Raw genomic sequence first — 12,307 nt, 5'->3', positions numbered from 1 at the left:
AGATAGATAGATAGATAGATAGATAGATAGATAGATAGATAGATAGATAGATAGAAGGCACAGGGTGAGTTGAAGATGAAGGGATGATATCTGGAAAATAAAATTAAGGGGTGAGAGAGGATTATACTGGGAGAAGGAGAAAAGTAGAATGGGTTAAATTATCTCACGTGAAACAGACAAGAAAAGACTTTTACAGTGGAGGGGAAATGGGGGAAGGTGAGAGGGAATGAATGAATCTTATTGTCATTGGATTTGGCTTAAGGAGGGAATAACATACATACTCAATTGGGTATGTAAATCTGTTTTGCCCTGTAGGAAAATGGGGAGGGAGGGGACAAGAGAGCAAGGAGATGATAGAGGGGAGGGCAGATTGGAGGAGGGGGTAATCAGAAGTAAACACTTCCAAGGAGGTACAGGATCAAAAGAGAGAATGGAATCAATGGGGGGTGGGATAGGATTAAGGGAAATATACTTAGTTTTTCACGACATGACTACTATGGAAGTGTTCTGCATGACTACACATGTATAACCTGTATCAAGTTGCTTGCCTTCTCAATGAGGGTGGGTGGGGAGCAAGGAAGGGAGAAAATTTGGAACCTAAAGTTTTAAAAACAAGTGGTAAAAAAAATTGTTTTCACATGCAACTGGGAAATAAGATATGTAGGAAATGGGGTATAGAAATCTATCCTGCCCTACAGGAAAATTGAAGGGAAAGGGGATAAGAGAAGTAGGGGACAGGGAGATAGAAGAGAGGGCAGATTAGGGGAAGGTGTATTCAGAACACCTGCCATTTTGAGGTGGGGGGAGGGACGAGATGGGGAGAAAATTTGGAACTCAAAATCTTGTGGAAGTAAATGTTTAAAACTAAAAATAAATAAATTAACAAAGTAAAAAAAAACTTATAAGTAGTTTTTGTTACTAGTATGGGCAAGTCACTTAACCCCAATTGCCTCACCAAAAAAAAATTAATAATAATAAGAGTCATTGTTATTATTACTATTATTATTATTGCACTCTACTTCAGAGTGGTTATGAAGAAAGTCCTCTGTAAAACAGAGACACAAAAGTATCACTAAAATGTAAGCCTCCATCCTTATTTTTGTGGCAGATCTATTTCCCTCTGCTTAATCCTCATTTCATCTGTTGAATGACTTATAGCATTTTGATTGACATATAATGCCTTCAGGGTCTGTTCTGCCTTTGAGATCACAGGAACTAGAGTAGAAGGAACCTTAGACATTACCTCCTTAAAGTCTAATTTCCTGATGCAGTGACAGGACACAGGTTTGAATTCCAGTATTTATTTACTAACTATGTAAACTTACTAAAATGGTCTCTAATTTCCCGTCTAGGAAAGAAATTCTGGTTTTACCAATAAGAAAATAGGCCAAGAGAGAAAAAATGACTTTTCTAAGGTCACTCAGGTAGTAAAAAGCATTCTAGTGCATCACTTCTTACTAATGTCAATTCCTAATCAGTGCAAAAAGCCAAATAAGCCTCCAATGTTCTCCCCAAGAGAGGAAATAAAGACCTGCTATAGGGTTTTTACAATGAAAAAGAATATTTAGCATTCTTCAGGGGTCACTAAATGTCTCATTAATATACAATGAGGCAAACACAATAAAAACAGATACATTGTACTTCAGGATGGCCTTTCAAAAAGTCAATCATTCAAAAAACAGAATGCACATCTAACTCTGGCAAACATCAGACAAACCAATGAGTTTCATCAAGTACTTCATTTGGGAAGAACTTAATTCTCACAAACAAATGTTGTTCAAACAGAAATGTTGCCTTCCCAAGGAGACAGTGTTGTGGAGTAGAAAGAGAATAGGCATGGGAATTTGAGTCCTGACTTTGTAATCTAGGGCAAGCCACTTCCTTTAGGTCCTTAACCTATAAAATTAGTTAATAATAATTACATCCAGGGGCAGCTAAATGGCGCAGTGAAGATAACAATGGCCCTGGAGTCAGGAAGACCAGAGTTCAAATCCAACCTTGACACTTACTAGCTGTGTGACCCTGGGCAAGTCACTTTGTTGCTGTCAAGAGGTGCTGAGAACCCCAAAATGCAAGGGTACAGGTCTACAGAAAGAATTCAACCATTCAAGCCTTCTTTCAGTCAGAGACAATGTTTATTGTATTGCCAATGGAAGTGGGCAAGATTCTTAAGGAATCTGTGCATTTGATCAGGATAAGATTGATATTTTTATACGGAAAGTCTGTGGAAAGGTCTGGATGAGATTAAAGCAAATAGCCTGGGGTAGTCCAGAGGTAACAGAGAATGAAGGGTTAGACTAGGTCTGGGGCCACAATGAAAGGACAGTTGAAAGGATTATTGACTGGGATGGACTGGGTGCCTCAGGAGAAAGCCAGAGATCTGGGTGCAGGGGCTTTGGGGTACAGGTCCCAAAGACATGGTTTTTTTCCTTTTAACAGCCCCATCATTTTTGAACCCCAATTACCTCACAAAATAATAATAATTATTATTATCATAATAATTATTATTATACTCTCAACTTCAGAGTGATTATGAGGAAAGTCCTCTGTAAAACAAAGAAACAAAAGTATCACTGAAATGTAAGCCTCTGTCTTTATTCTTGTGGCAGATCTATCTCCCTGCGCTTCCTTCCTTTCATGGCCTCTGAGATTCAGACAAATTGGACCACTCGTTGTCCTTGTACATGTAGTGCTCACAGCATGCACCTTCCCTGACCTGTGGAATTCCAACCTAGCCTTTCAAGATCAAATTATACACTATCTCATCCCGGGAGTCTTCCCTAAACCTCCCCACTTTGGATTTGCAGAATACTGATTTAGAGCATTCTGAGTTGTTAAAATTAGAGCATTTGAAGAATTGTGAGTATTCAGACACAGCTCAGTGCAGTGAAAAGAGTGCTGCTAGATTTGGAACTGGGGTACCTAGATTCAAAAGCTGGCTCTGTCACTTGCTGTAGGCAAGTCACTTTAGCTGAAGTGTACTCACCTGAAGAAGTAGGGAATTGGACTTGACCACAGGGCCATAGAATTAGAGCTGGAAGGGACTTCTGAAATTGTCTAGTCCAACCTCCTCAATTTATAGTTGAGAAAGCAAAAGTCCAAAGAGGTTAAGTGATTTGTCCAAGGTCATACAAGTAGTAAATAGAAGAGCCATACTTTGAACCCAGTCATCTTACTCAAAATCTAGCACTAACTACACCACCTGACGTTGCTCAGAAACTCCTTCCACTCTTAACCAACCCCTTGACAAAGAACTCTCCTGGGAACTGAGCAGCTGTACCTGATGGGAATACACACACACACACACACACACACACACACACTCTCAATGAAATTGACTTTCAGAGCTTTTTTTTTTTGGTCAAGACTCACAGAGTCACAAGATCTCAAAGTTACAAGAAAATTAGTGGAAGATCCTTAATCTGACCTTCCATCCAGTGTGGAAGCCCCTCCTTTAGCAAATCTGATCTCTACTTGAATACCAATTGGTGAATGTTACCTAGATGTCAAAAAACTTGTGGATTTGAAGCTGTTTGGTAGCTACCAATTCCAGTTTCCTGTTTGTGTTCTCTTCTTTTGTTGTTGTTTCCCCCACAGTTTGTTGCTCACCCTAACTGCCAGCAGCAGCTGCTTACCATGTGGTATGAAAACCTCTCAGGCTTACGACAGCAGTCCATAGCGGTGAAGTTCCTGGCTGTCTTTGGGATCTCCATTGGCCTTCCATTCCTTGCCATAGCCTATTGGATCGCCCCCTGCAGCAAGGTACAGGCACTACTGAGGATTCATGGGGTTTATGAGTTTGGGTTTGTTTTTTTCCTTCTCTCTTCTTAACATGAGTCATTTCCTATTGTCTCCAACTGATCCTATTCTCTAGAATCCCCACCTACAGCCTTGCTTAAGACAAACCATTATATTTTCCTTTGACAAGCAGAAACAACCCAGAAGGGAAAATTCTGATATTCTTTAAATTGTATTTCTGATTTTTTAAAAAGAATTCAAGATGAAAGAAGTCAATGAGAGAAGTAAGGAATGAGTGAGATATAGGATGTGCGATGACAGATAACAGGAAAGAGAAAGAATACACTCTTTTGCTTCCTGCCAACTCTGCAAGTGTTTTCTGTTCTTGCCACTTTGATATTTCTATGTGATTGAAAGAGGAAGAATTTAAATTCATCTACTCCTTTATAAAATAAACAGTAACCTTTTTGTTATAAAGGTAGTAGGGCAAGGGTAGGGGTTCTCCTGGGTATGTAGAGGAATAGTCATTGGGAATTTAGGGCACTATAAGAGAGAGTTTGGCATAATGGATATTGAACTGACATCAGAGTCTAGAAAACCTGAGTTGAAATCCTTCCTCTGACACATGCTGGCTGTGTGATCCTGGACAAGTCTCTTAACCTCTCAGATTATTATCTAGGTAATTCTCTAGGACTGTAAGTTACAAAACAGTTGTCATTTAGCACTGAGAGAGGGAATTCCTATACTGATGAAATGACAGCATTGCTCTCCTACCCCATACCTACTATTCACTCCTCAAAAGAGATAGTACTAGGCTAGGAGCCAGGAAGTCTGAGCTCTACTACCACACTGACCATTACCTAACTATGTGACCTTCAACCATTCACTTCATTTTTCTGGGAATTACTTTCTTCATCTGTGGAATGAGAAAATTGAAATAGATGACCACTTTCCACTCTGACATTCTAGAATTCTAGGATTCTCAGTTTCTATTTAAAGAATATACACAGTTATTACGATATGGGATCTGTATCCTAGGTATCTATTGTGCTTCTAGAGTTATATTACTACATTGCTGCAAAGGCCTGTGGTTAGACTAATATTGTTCATCTGAAGAAACTATGGGAAACTTTGATATCCCTAGGGGGAACAATGAAAAATATTTTATACTTGCTTTTGTAACTTTAAATAATCCATTAGCCTTGATATTTTTTTTCTTCCTGCAAGTTCTCTGGAGGACCTTAATAAGCCTGTATGATTCATCCTTGAATGTATCCATTAATTTCGTGAATAGTTCTGTAGATTCATTAATCTTTCTAACTCTTTGCTCTGACAGTCCTATACTGCACTTTTCATGATTTGATTCTGTACCTCTCATCCTTTAATTTTGTTTCCCCAAGAATATAAAAGATTTGCTTTTAGAAATGGTTATTTAGTAAGGTAGTAGAATAAGAACAATAAGAACAAAATATCCCCCTCTCAAAAAAAGGAAAAACAACACCTAGTTCCCCTAGGTCCCCTAGGTTTTTTCCACAAATAGATACAGAGTCCAGGGAAAAGTGGGTTCAAGGTTAGAAAATGCGGCGATAAAGCAATAATTCACATCTCCTACATGCTGGAAGTCCTTTCTCCCTTGGTGAGGTTCTCATGAAGTTCATTTTAGGCATAGTCAGTGAAGAATCTTAAAGCTACAAGATTGTAAGATTGAAACTACCTCAGCAAGTCCACCTTTTCCTGGTTCCTGGCCTCCTGAGGACATGACTAGGAAACCAATGAGAATTCTAAATTTCTGATGCTCCCAAGTTCACAAGATTGTCAAAGAGAGAGGGAGAAAAAGGTTTTCTTCTGCTCAGTCCATCAAGTGACTCCTTTTCAGTGGCTTGATTGGAACTACTTTCTCACTTAGCCTAATCTAACATTCAAATGTCTGGGTTCTAAGCTAGATTTCTATTTTAGCTACAAGTTATTGGGAATGACAATATCTTTAAGTCAATCTGAACATATTTCCATTGTAATAGTATCACTTCATTTCATCCAATGGCTTTCACTCCTTCTCAATTAATTAAGGTCTTTTCCCACCTCCTTTAACACCTTTGTTTGATTTATTGGTTGGTTAAATAGTCAGTTCTCACCTGATTAAGGTAGTTACTTTAAGTAAGGTGGGGAGAATAATTGATTGATTTAATTGCCACTCTCCTTACCCTTTGAATGAAGATTTCCCTAAATGAAGAATCACTGGGACTGTATTCACACAAAGGGAAACATAAATAATTGTTTCATATCCATTCCTGAGAGCATCTTAAGGTGGGGTCTAAGAAAGTGAGAATACAGTTGTCCCTTCCACATTGCAACTTTCCCCATTGCAGTTTTGATATATCTCAGGTCAGCATAGAAAATTAAATGGGAATTGGGGGAATTTTGTGGAAGTCGCAGATGACACACAAAGGCCAGCAGATGACACAGAAAAAAAAGTTTAGAAACTCAGAAATGCATAATATATGTATACATACATATGTGTGTATATATATATATATAATTGCATAATAACAACCCAAATTTTACACTAAGATACTATAAACAGCCCATAAAAGAAAAAGAAAAAAGTCATACTTGTCTGGTTTGAATGCAGGGCCAAAAATTTTATGCAGATTTTCCAGATTATGGAGCCCTGGTCCCTTAAGCCCCACAATGTAGAAAGGATATAAGAAAGAATGAGGAAAACTTTCCAATTTTTCCAAGATTTATCCCTGCTTCCCTACACAAGCCTCACCAAGTGGAGACTTGCACTAAGAAGATGAAGGAGGAAAAGAAGACTCAAATGGATCTGGAGTCTGATTTTTTTTCCTCCCAGAATAAATACAAACCTTGGTCGTGGAAGCTGTGTATCCCTCAGAGAGTAGTCTGCTATTATTCTCTAAACCAGATAATTTTCAAAGTGCAACTATTTGGCATTATAAAAAATAGCTGCTGTTCATATATTGCTTTTAGGTTTACAAAGCACTTCATTTAAGTTATCTAACCTAGCTCTTACAACAACCTTGTGAAATAAGATAATATTAGCTCAATTTTTACAAATGAAGAAACTAAGGTGCAGAGAAGTTAAGCAATATCTACAATCATACAGATAGTAAATTTTAGAGTTAAGACTCATACCTAGCTCTTTTGATTTCAAATTCAATGCCAATTCTACTGACTGGCACAAGATTGCTTCTCAACAACAGCTGTAGGGTGTTTTCCATAATTCTTGCAAATTTCTTCTCAAGGCTTGGAAGACAGATCCATCTAGTATGTTTGAGGTATTTTCCAGTTTAACACTTAAGATTATTCTCAAATCCTCCAATGTTGTATCACCCTGGTTACTACTTCAAAAATTAATTAAAATTAACTAGAAAAAAATCAATGAAAAAATATGACAATTTTAAAAAGGTCAACTACATGACAAATTGCATCATCTGTCTTGTAAAAATAGCAGTTATGACCTCTTCCTCCCAGTAATGGAAAGATAAGATAGTGTGTTCAATTACAGGAGAGAAACTGAAATAGAAATGCAGTTATTTTGTAGGCTAAGAGGTAATCTCACCTGATAATGTTCTTCATGGCAGGTAGAGAGCTAATAGTCTTCAGCATGAGGGATGTAAAGGAATATGTGTGTGTCTATACATACATACATATATACATATATACATACATACATATATATGGCAAACTTTGAAATATGTCAAATAGTCTTCAGCATGAGGGATGTAAAGGAGGATGTGTGTGTGTATACACACACACACACACACATATATCAGAAATTGAAATATGACAAATGTTTTTTTCTCTGCTTAAAAAAAAAAGCCATTGGATAGAGCCATTCCAATTTACTGTTAAAGGAAATTTTGTATCTGTGGAATTATGCCATAAATTGAGTGAAACTTCTATGCATTCAATTATCATATCTATGAAGATGATTCCCAGATCATTTATCCTGCCCCAACCTCTCTGCTAACCTGCAGTCTCATATCTCTGTCTATTGTATATCTCAAAATTTTAATTACTAAATCGAATGGCCTTTTCTCAAACCTCCTTCTTGACCTCTGTGAAGCTTTTGACACTGTTGATTACTCTTCTCCCTGATACTCTCTTCTCTATAGGTTTTCATGACTACTTTCTGCTGGTTCTCTTCCTATCTATCTGACCAATTTCTTTTGCTGGATCTTCATTCAGGTCATGAACTTGTGTCCACAACACTTTGTCCTGGATCTTTTTCCCTTCTGCTCTATACTATTTCAGTTGGTGATCCCATCAGCTCCCATAGATTGAATTATCATCTCTATGCTGATGATTTTCAACTCTACTTATCAGGATCTAACCTATATGCTAACCCCCAGTTTCACATCTCCAATCACCTATTGAACATCTTTGAACTGGATGTCCTGTAGACGTCTCAAGTTCAACATGTCCAAAACTGAATTCATTACTTTCTCCCCAAACCCTCTTCTTTTGCTAACTTCTGATAACTATTAAGAATATCATCATATTCCCAGTTATGTAGGCTTACAAACTACGTATCATCCTACAACCGTCACTTTCATTGTTGTTCAGTCATTTCAGTTGTGTCTAACTCTTTGTGAGCCCATTTGGGACTTTCTTAGCAAAGATAGTGAAGTGGTTTGCCATTTCCTTTTCTAGCTTATTTTACAGATAAGGAACTGAGGCAAACAGGGTTAAATGACTTGCCCAGGGTCACGTAGCTTGTGAATGTCTGAGGCCAGACTTGAACTCTGGAAGTTAAGTCTTCCCAAGACACCAAGCCTGGCACTCTATCTACTGAGCCACCTGGCTGCACAAACAGCTAGGCTTACAAACTAGGTATCATCTTGTAATCCTCATTCTCTAACACCTTTCATTTCCATTGTATTTCCAAGTCCTGTCAATTTTACCTATGTTATATGTCCCTTCTCTCCTCTAACATTGCCACCACCCTAGTGCAAGAACTTATCACCTCATGCCTAAATGATTGCAACAAACTGTTGATTGGTCTCCCTACATCAAGTCTTTCCTCATTCCAGTTGACCTTGTACTCAACTATCATATTGATCTTTCTAAAATACAAATCTGACAATGTCATCCTCCTATTCAATAAACTCCAATGGTTCCCTTTACCCTTGGGATCAAATGTAAAATCTTCTTTAAAACCCTTTATAATCTAGTCCCATCTTTCCTTTACATCTTACTCCTTTCCATGTACTCTACCATCCAGTGACTGACCTCCTTGCTATACCTGGCACTTGACACTCCATCTCAGTATCCTGTGCATTTTTGCTTGCCATGCTCCATACTTAGAATTCTCTCCCTCTTCCTTGCTACCACCTCCTGTATTCCCAGGCTTCCTTCAGATCTCAGCCAAATTAAAAAAAATTCCCAGTGTTCCTTGATTTTAGTGATTTCCCTCTGATATTAACTCCAGTTTATCCTCTAAATATCTTATTTATACATAGTTCTTTACATGGTGTCTCCCTCCCCCTACCATTAAATTGTAAGTTCCTTGAAGGTAGGAACTATTCTTTGCCTTTGATGCTAGTCTTGTGGAAAAAATAAAGATTAGACTATAATGCAGTCAGATGGACCCTAAACTCTTTGGACCATGACTAGACTCAAAAATCAGTTGTTTATAGTTCAATATTAATTTACCAGGATGTCTTTAATGGAGTGCCTCAGGTATCTACTCGGGCATTTCCTGTTTAACATTTTATCTATGACTTGGATTAAGGTATAGATGTATGCTCATCAAATTTGCAGATGGCACAAAGGTGAGAGGTATAACTAACATACTAGATGACAAGAGTCAGGACATAAAAGGATCTTGACAGGCCAGACCATGGAGATGAATCTAATAGGGTGCAATTCAATAGGGATAAATGTTGGTTTCAAAAATATTAGCTCCACAAACATAAGAGGACAGACAGAACTTGATCTGAAAAGGATCTGGGGGTTTTGATGGACCTCAAGTTCAACAGGAGTTAGCAGCATGATGTGGCAGCCAAAAAAAAAAAAAGCTAATGCAATTTAAGGCTGCATTAAGAGGGGCATAATTTCCAGGAACAGGGGCAAGATAATCCCACTGTCCTTTGCCCTTGGCAAATCTTATGTGGAGCATCACATTCAGTTCTGGGAACCACTAATGAACATTAATAATTCAATGTTAAAGAACACTAATAATCTGAAATATGTCCAGAAGAAGACAGCCAAGGTGGTGGAAGGCTTTGAGTTCCTGACATACGAAAATTATTTGAAGGAACCGGACATGTTTATGCTGAAGAAAAAAAGAATGAGAGGGAGCATTCTAGTTTTATTAAAGTGTTTGAAGGGATATCCCATGGAAAGGAGATTAAGTTTATTTTGTTTGGACCCAGAAAATAAAACTAGATGTAATGAGTAAAAGTTGCAAAAAGATCAATTAAGGCTTGATGTCAGGAAAACATTTGCTAACAATGAGGGCTGTCAAAAAATGGAATGTCTTGGGATGAGTTCCCCTCCTTGGATGTCTTCGAGCAGAGGCTAGACAATCACTCATCAAAGATGTTATAGAGAATGGATTGAACTAAATGCTACATGGACATACGCCACAGTTGTCTGATTCTCCAGTTCTGTGTGCTGACTGTAGAACTGAGCTTTTTTACCAAATGTCTCCTCTGGGTCCATAGCGCCAACCAGCTGCTGGTAATATCACCCATTGAGAAGAAAGATTTCTTCATTAAAGGGAAAGTCAAACTAACACAAAGACAATCTCAAAAACAGACAAAATACTCACATATTGACTAAAAATAATTCTTTGCAAATTTCTTAACCTTGCTGCTGGAATAGCACCAGTTGAACCTCTCTTGCAATACATACAATGATGAGCTAAGATTGGACAATCTTTAAGATTCTGTCCAGCTCTGATGTTGTGTGAACCTTCAGTCTGCAGATTAGTTAATTGTGTCCATGTCAGGGCCTCTGTTATCAAACTAATAACTTGTTTACTTGTTGAGAGTGTCCATCTCCATTAGGAGCTATTGGACCATCAAAAACATGTTTGTAGAACTTGCCAAAATGAGCCATTATGCTTATGCTTGCTATTTTATTCCCAAGGTAAATTTGTTATTATTTGTTTTAAGATAGAAGTTTGCTGATTATTGGTGTGGGTTTAGTGGAATATAGCCATGACACACTTAAGTATATATGATCAAATGTAATATATATGCAAAGGAATATATATGTAAACATATATTACATATATATGTAATATATGCAAAGGGATAGAGACTAGACCTGTGATTGCATTGGCACAGGGATCACTCATCTAGGTGGTACGGTGTGTAGAGCACTAGACTTGGTATCAAGAAGCCCTGAGTTTAAATCTAGCCTCAGACACTTACACTGTCTTAGCTGTGTGACCTAGGCAAGTCACTTAACCTCTCTCTGCCTCCATTTCTTCAATTGTAAAATGGAGATAATAAAATCACCTATCTCCTAAGATTGTTGTAAAGACCAAATGAAATATTTATAAAGCATTTATCATTGTACCTAGCACATAGTAGATGCTTAATAAATGTTTATTTCCTTCCTTTCTTCCCAATGGAGAACTTCTTCTACCAAAGGGTATGGACACCATCTCTGCAACTTATAGTCTTAAAAGAGTTACATAAATCACCAAGCAGTTAAGTCTTGGGTTTAAGTCCTGCCTCCCACACAGACTGGCTGTATTACCCAGTCTGTGTCAGAAGCAGGATTTAAACCCAAGACTTTCTGATTCCAAAGATAGATTAATTTTAAAGCCCTATATAAATATTAGCTATCATGATTATTTTTATTTTACATGTGCATGTGTATATCTGTCCTCAATCACATTACAATGGAAGAAATCTATGTAAGTAACATTAGCTTGATTTTGCTTTATTTTCTTCATTATCTATGTCATTCAGATTATGTAGCCTAACATGAAGGAAATCTGGGTGACATAAACAACTTTCTGTCTTTTTCCATAGGTGTGCATTCTGAAAGGATCTTTCTTCCACACTTCCTTAAGATTTATTTATTCTTTATGAAAGGGATTGCCAATAACTTCTTAAATTGTATATTATTATGCTGATTTATATTACTTAATATTGAATCCAAATTTATAATCTTGGCTATCTGATTTTTTTAAATATATTAGTTACTAAAAGGAATCTTTCTCATTGGACCATAGATTTAGAACTGAAAGGGACCATAGAGATCATCTGCTCCAACCTCCTTCTTTTACAGATGAAAAACTGAGGCTCAAAGATGGGAAGAAACCTACCCAAAAGAGTACTCCTTATAGATGTTGGCTTTTTGTCTTAACTTTTGTTGTTTAATCATCCTCAAAAAATTGTTACAGAACTGTTTTATAAAAGACTAGAAACAGCACCACAAGCTTGTTTTCTCTTTTTGAAGCAAGTCGTCTATCAAAAGTGGTAGCTATTTAGCTATTCTCACTTGGAGAAATATCAAAGTATAGAAACACAGGACTCACCAGCAGAGGAAGAACCTTGACCCTGGTGCTCTTTGGGGAGCTGTGCTT

At 37.5% G+C, this 12,307-nt stretch overlaps 1 protein-coding gene across 1 annotated transcript in view; it reads left to right on the top strand.

Moving 5' to 3' along the window:
• The window catches only part of TRPC7 (transient receptor potential cation channel subfamily C member 7), a 248,500-nt gene that overhangs the window by 128,213 nt on the left and 107,980 nt on the right, over positions 1–12,307 (top strand). The window contains exon 4 of the mRNA XM_027849142.1: positions 3,598–3,762. Within this exon, the coding sequence (XP_027704943.1) occupies positions 3,598–3,762 (165 nt within the window). The remainder of the gene's footprint in view (positions 1–3,597; positions 3,763–12,307) is intronic.

Source organism: Vombatus ursinus, unplaced genomic scaffold (genome assembly GCF_900497805.2).
Source record: "Vombatus ursinus unplaced genomic scaffold, bare-nosed wombat genome assembly UNPS02007284.1, whole genome shotgun sequence".
NCBI lineage: Eukaryota > Metazoa > Chordata > Mammalia > Diprotodontia > Vombatidae > Vombatus > Vombatus ursinus.
This window is presented reverse-complemented; position numbering and strand designations above follow the sequence as displayed.